The 7241-nt window shown below is 36.0% G+C and overlaps 1 protein-coding gene across 1 annotated transcript; it reads left to right on the top strand.

Annotated features, from left to right (window-relative positions):
- Nucleotides 1-2061: 2061 nt before the first annotated feature.
- LOC129899952 (uncharacterized) lies at nt 2062-4116 on the top strand. Its single transcript, XM_055974946.1, has 3 exons — nt 2062-2236; nt 2353-2748; nt 3959-4116. Exons 1-3 carry the CDS (start codon nt 2074-2076, stop codon nt 4114-4116), a joined length of 717 nt encoding a protein of 238 aa, XP_055830921.1. The 5' UTR covers nt 2062-2073.
- The last annotated feature ends 3125 nt before the right edge of the window (nt 4117-7241 follow it).

Below are 7241 nucleotides of genomic sequence, written 5' to 3'. Positions count from 1 at the left end.
GGTTGTTTATTTGTGAATGCAGGCTGCTGGAACACCATCCATGAAGCTGTAGTTGCAGATATTATGCCACAGAATGCTGAAGCTGAATTTGAGTGGAAGCAACAACAACTTCACAGCTGTGGAATGCAGCAGCTACAAAGACCATCAATAAGAGGAGTTGCAACCAGTCACAGCATCCTTGCAGCCAAGAGTGATATTTGGGACTTATTCCCCATTTCACACTCTGAACTGAGGAGACAGCAGCCTGGCAGCTTAGGATTTCACCAACACACCAACACTAGCCCCAGCAGCAGTATTCAGCAACTCCAACAACTTCACCCTGCAGCTCAGATGGACCATCTACAATTCTTGTTAGCATGTTGTCTTGTTTTTGTGGACATGTGCAGGTACTTTAATGAGCTGAACACTTCAAAGGGGCTGATCAATCCCTCTTTGGAAGCAACAAGAACCTGTGTACAGGTTCACAAAGAGTCAAACAAAGGGAGACAGCAACAGCTTCCTTACAGCCAAGGCTCTTGGAACTCCTTCTTGGTTTATTTGTGGAGGTGCAGCAACTCAAGTCAGGGCTGCACCACATACAAAATGCCTTTTTCAAAAACTGGAACTCTTTGGAACAGCTATGAGGGATGCAATGTCCTGGGGCTTCTATGGAGCAGCCTTCCAACCACATTCTCTAACATCAACACACCACAGCAACAACTCAACCAACTTGCAACACACAAGGAACATGGGTGCAGCAGCCTGCAACTCTCTTTGGTGGTAAGGACTGTTGGTTGTGTTTGTCTATGCAGGTACTCCAAGAGGTCTAACCACCTCAAAACAAAGACCAACAAGCAGCCCAGGGAACCTACAGCCATCAGCTTCAGCAACCTGCAAATTGCCAGGTTTGTATGCTTTCCTTTTGGTTGCTTGTGCAGGTTGCAAATACAGAAATTGAGGAAGCCAGCTGCAACAGAGGAATGGCACCACAATCAACATTTTTGGAACTGTTCTTGGAATTGTGTGTTTGTTTGGTTGTTTGCTTCTTTGTTTATGCAGGCTGTTGGAGATACAGTCCAGGTGGAACTCCAACAACCTCATAGACAACATCCAAGAACCAACAACAATATCATGAGTGGATGTAATATGTCACATCTCCATCAAATTCATATACATACTGAGGGAACACAACACCAAACAACTGCTCAACCACATACCAAACAACAATTCAACCACAGAGCTGAAGCTGAAAGTGCAGAATTGCAAGATGAAGCTCAACAGCATCAGCAACAACAGATGCCAAAACTAACACACTCCCATGTACCTCCAGAATTGGTTGCTTATGTATGTTTCTGGTTTTGTCTGACTGTCCAGCCTCCGTAGCTGGTAATCATGATACTGATACAAAGGCATACTTCACATGGATTTACTTGGTACGACAAGACTAAGAAGAGCAAAGATGAAAAGAATTTCCCATCCCATGCGAGATAGAAGTTTCGTATACTTGTTCTTCTTCAATGTAGCTATGTCTGGTACGTAGCATAGTTGGAATAGGACTAGTGTAGGTTACTTTTCTTTTTTCTCATGGAAGGGGAGAGTCTCCCTCATTTATGCTTTCATAGTTAAATTGTACCGGGAGGAGTCCTCTCACAGGTTTACTGCTTTCTAGTTATAGTTAGTCTCTTTTTGTACCGGGGATGAGTTAGCCGACCTTAATAGGTTAGCCGACTTATGAACCACCATAGGATCGGAGGTAAGGTTTATGTCCCCCTCCTTGTATTTTTATTTTGATTATTTATGTTAAGGCTTGGGGGTGTTGCTTAACCCCTGACTGTGCACGAGAGGTGGGAGCCTCGTGTAGGGTCTGTTCCCGTAAAAAAAAAAAAAAAAAAAAAAAATAAGAGAATTGTCACCCCTAATGATATACGAGAGGATATTAAATCAACGTATGGAATTGATATTACCTATCAACAGGCATGGCATTCAAAAGAGCATACTTTGCAGATGTTAAGGGGAAAACCTGCTGATGGATATAGACAGCTGCCTGTATACATACATATTCTAAAAACCGTATATCCAAATTCGTACATAAGTATGCACAAGTCATCAACTGATGAATTCATGTATTTGTTCATAGCGTTAAGGCCCTTGATGAGGGGGTTTCAGTTTTGTCGACCAGTAGTTGTTGTTGACGGTGCACATCTTGATGGACCTTATAAAGGGACGTTTGTATCAGCTAGCACACTTGATGGGGCAGGTATTACTTTCTTATACTGTTTCTTATTGAATAATAGTGTGTCATCTCATTTTTCACGTTTGTTGTGATTCTAATGAATTCTAATAACTATTGTATCGCTATTATTGATTTATTAGGTTGCATATTGCCGTTGGCGTATGGTATTGTTGATACGGAAAATGATTCATCATGGACGTGGATTTTTCAGAATTTCAAGAATGCATTTGGAGAGAGGGACAATATGTGTGTTGTATCAGATAGGAACGAAAGCATAATCAAGAGTGTAAGCATGGTATTTCCCAATGTTCCTCATTTTGCATGCATATGGCATATATGGAAAAATATGTGTACTAAATACAGAAGGAGCAAAGCTGTACTAAGTGACATCTTCTATTCAATGGCCAAGGCATACCAAAAAGATGAAGTCGATAAATTAATGGCCAAAGTTGAAAGAATTGATCAACGGGTGGCACAATATTTAAAAAATGCAGGATACGAAAAGTGGTCAACGGTTCATGCCACTGTCAACAGGGGTAGAATGATGACTTCTAACATCGCAGAATGTATCAATGGATGTCTTGTTGAAGCATGAGAGCTGCCTATAATTGACTTTTTGGAGCAAACGAGAATGTTATTTGGTTCTTGGAACTGCATAAATAGAGAAATAACATCTTATACAAAACATACTTTGGGTAGAAAATTTGAAGATATCCTAGTTTCAAACACGATCAAGTGTTCGAGAATGAAGGTACACGATACATACTTTCTGACGCATATATACTGATACATCAGTTCTGGTACATGATAGATACTTTCTGATACATACTTTCTGATACATATATATTGATACATCAGTTCTGATACATCATTTCTGTAATTGAATCATACTTTATGATACATATATGTGTTATTTATTTCTTGGTGGCTGATGATTCATCAGTTATGTATAACATGTGCTAATTAAATAATGAAACTTCAATTATGATACATAAGTTCTACATTTGATACATAAGTTCTGATACATATATGTAAAGATTATTTTTCTTCAAGCTGATGACTAATCAGTTATGCATAAATTGTTCTAAATATATACTGATACATCAGTGTAGATACATTATTAGTGTAGATGATACATAAGTACTATTAGATATATGTGAAGTTTATTTATATCAGTTTGTTGCTTCGTCATTCAAGTATAGCCTGTGCTCATTATACACTGATATATCAATTCGGATACATCAAATGTGTAGTTGATACATAAGTACTGACACATATAAACATAACATGTTTAAAATACATACTGATACATCAGTTCTGATACATCATTTCTGTAATTGATACATACTTTCTGATACATATATGTGAAATTTATTTCTTGCTGGCTGTTGATTCATCTGATATGTATATCCTGTGATAATTATTACCCTTTTACATCAGTTCTGATACATAGTTGTATATGTGAGGAAGCAACACTGATACATAAATTTGAAATATAATTCCTGCAGGTTGTTGCTTCATCAGAGTATCTTTATTCTATTTACGAATTAGGTATAAGATACATTGTGTGTCTAGAGAGAAAAACATGCACTTGTGGTAGATTTCAACTAGACGAGATACCATGTCCACATGCAATTGCAGTGTTGAAGAGCAAGAACATTACTGACCTGCACCCATATTATTCTGATTACTACAAACCAGAGGCGTTGGCAAATACTTATGAATTACCAATGGTTCCAATGCCAGATAAGAAAGACTGGACTGCTCCGAAGGAAATTTTTGAAGAAATTGTCTTGCCGCCAATATACAAAAGGATGTCAGGAAGACCAAAGAAAGGGAGAAAAAAGTTCGCTAATGAGAAAATAACAAGTAGCACAAATTCTTGTAATTTCATTCCTAAATAGATATGATGTTTGTGGTATCTCGGTGTACATTCTAATTGAATCATAAAATAACATCTATTATTATATTTTATATTTGAGTTTGACACGTGACATAAATATAAAAATCTTTTTTCAGTTGATATGTATCAAGATTAGAACATTTTATTGCTACAATTTTTTTTAAAATAAAATACAGGACGTCCATCGGTTCGCCATGACTTGGATTAATGAAATCTCACATGGTTTATTTTTTGGATCGTTATTTTCCCAAACATAAACATTCTTGTCTTTTCGACAACCTTATACACAAGAGTTGTTGGTGATACATAAGATCCTATTTGATATAGGTTGTAGATTATCATATGCAGTAAATCTTGATAAATGCGAATCTGATACATAAGCAAGATGTATCATATACTTTAAATCTTGAGACATAGAATTCTTATGCAAAAAATTAATGTATCAGAATCATTAAATATTGAGAAATGAGAATCTGATACATGTGCATGATGTATCATAATAAAATAAAACTTATCTCATGTATTAGAATTCACAAAATATGACACTTATGAATATTATACTCGATACAAGTTTGATACAGTAGAATATAAAACATAAACTTTAAATTTATATTTGATTTTGACACCAGAGAAAAACATAGTAAATCTGATATATGGAAATATTAAAACATATTAAATCTGATACAATCATTAAATCTTGAGAAATGAGAATCTGATACATGTGCATGATGTATCATAATAAAAAAAAACTTGATTCATGTATCAGAATTCAAAAAATGTGACACTTATGAATATTATACTCAATACAAGTTTGATACAGTAGAGTATAAAACATAACTTTGAATTTATATTCCATTTTGACACCAGAGAAAAACATAGTAAATCTGAGGTATGGAAATATTAAAATATATTAAATCTGATACAATCATTAAATCTTGAGAAATGAGAATCTGATACATGTGCATGATGTATCATAATAAAAAAAAACTTGATTCATGTATCAGAATTCAAAGAATGTGACACTTATGAATATTATACTCGATACAAGTTTGATACAGTAGAGTATAAAACATAAACTTTGATTTTATATTCCATTTTGACACCAGAGAAAAACATAGTAAATCTGAGGTATGGAAATATTAAAACATACTAAATCTGATACATTACAGTTTATGTATCAGATACATTGGAAGAATCAGAATAACCTAAAATGTTTACTATCAAAACAAAATTATTGGACATCAATCAGTTCTCCTTGGTTTGGAGATATGTCTCTCCTTGGTTTTTTTGGATCGTCGTTATCGCTAACATAACCATCCATGGCCTTCTGACAACCATATCTCCATAAGAGTGCGGCATATCTTGAACGGAAGAATTCAGCGTTTAGTCCGGTACTTGGAATAGAAATTCCATCACTAAGATATTCAGCAAACATGGCCAGGAAAACTCCACAATCCCTGCAAATAAAGGAATACAGGAATTTAAAAAAAGTAAAATTGACATATGAATGATTTAGGTATACATAGCCGATGTTAATACTCACAAGCTGCCACTTCCCTGTTGCGCAATTCCTTCAACATACTCAACTGCTAATGGGTGATGTGGTTCAAGCATGTTACCGGTTGATTTGTCCTTGTATGAATCAAGAGACGACCAATCAGTACGTTCGTTGTTGTCAAAGAAACCACTGTCTTGCAGGTATGTTGGTAGCATTGCTGTTATCTTTTGGATCTCTTGGGAAGGGTTGCTACTTCTTCGTCTAGGCGATGAATCATACACACGTATCAACCTCTCTTTCAACACAACTACCGCAAGAACCCAATGAAAATCCATGTCGCGGTTTACTGGAATGTATACCTCATCTACCAAATGCCAGGGCAAACCGGCTGGTATTGAGAAACCTCTTATTATGTTCTTCACGGATCTCTCTTGATGAGCTGTAACAGTGGCCCTTGCCATATCTTCTTGTGTAGAAATGTTAGGTGGAAGGTGATAGTAGCGTGTGTGTGCATATTCGATGTAATTTTTGAAAATGCAATTTATCGTTGTGTATCGATACTGATTGCTCAACTACATCTTCGATTTCTTCCGAAGGTAGTAAAATATTACATCGATGTGCTGCACATTTTAAGAAAGTATTAGTTATATAACAACTAGCATCATGTATCAGATTATGTATGTATCAAATACATTTATCTATCTATGTATCAGATACATTAATATGTATGTATCAGGTAGTTAGTATGAGTTGTATCATATTATTTATGATGAAATTTTTACCTCATCGTTCCAGCATCTGTCCGGCTGTGACATTAGGTAGAACCAGTTTTAATCTTTAGGAAATGCTACAACAAAGTCCATTTTTTCAAAGCCGAATGAAGAGCACTTAGATCTGTAATGATCCTCCTTCGAATTCCTGAATGGAAACTTGTAGTTTAATAACATAACAAATATAATACACGACTTGTATGGGTATAAGTTGAATATGTCATACTTACTTGTTGCCATGTGATTTTAGAAGTCCTTTATCTATCCATTGAGAGTAGTCTGTGACAAGCTCGGAAGGGGGTTGATAGCAAATACCAAAACCTTCAAAAGGGTGTGTCTGATGCGTAACATCTGACAAATTTTCCTTTCCCTTTTCACTCGACCCAAAGTTTGAAAGATACGGCGACTGTAAGATCTTCGAAGGAATCCTGCTTCTTCGAGATGGTGTCTTCGCATCGTCAGACAATACATTAGCTTTTGATGGAAGAGTGGTTGGTAGCTGGCTATCGCGTAATAGACATTCATCCTGAACTTGCTCATTACTAACAGCTGTCAATGGCATGGCTGGTAATGGAAGTCCGTATATTAGAGCATCTATCACATCCAGAGTTTTGGTCGAAAATGGTGCTGAAGTATTGGATTCTGTTGTGCTTGGATTGATTTTTTCTTTTTCAATCTCCTCGACTTGCTCTTCTACTTTGGCAGATTTATCATCAGCTACTCTTCCATCTTTCTTTCCAGTGTTCTACACGTAATGTATAACGTCATTAAAAAAATTAATAATGTTGACTTTATCTCAGTAAAGAATCTGATACATTACCTGTAATGTATCAGAATCAGCAATAAGCTGATCAGTAT

This window comes from Solanum dulcamara, chromosome 8, assembly GCF_947179165.1.
Source record: "Solanum dulcamara chromosome 8, daSolDulc1.2, whole genome shotgun sequence".
In the NCBI taxonomy this organism is placed as follows: Eukaryota; Viridiplantae; Streptophyta; class Magnoliopsida; order Solanales; family Solanaceae; genus Solanum; species Solanum dulcamara.
The sequence above is the reverse complement of the archived record's forward strand: the minus strand, read 5'-3'. Positions and strand labels throughout refer to the sequence as shown.

Coding starts and splice junctions, on each gene's coding strand:
- LOC129899952 (XM_055974946.1), top strand. CDS start 2,074: ATGCACAAGTCATCAACTGATGAATTCATGTATTTGTTCATAGCGTTA. Junction 2,237..2,352: donor TAGCACACTTGATGGGGCAG/GTATTACTTTCT, acceptor TTGATTTATTAG/GTTGCATATTGCCGTTGGCG. Junction 2,749..3,958: donor TCATGCCACTGTCAACAGGG/GTAGAATGATGA, acceptor TTCCAATGCCAG/ATAAGAAAGACTGGACTGCT.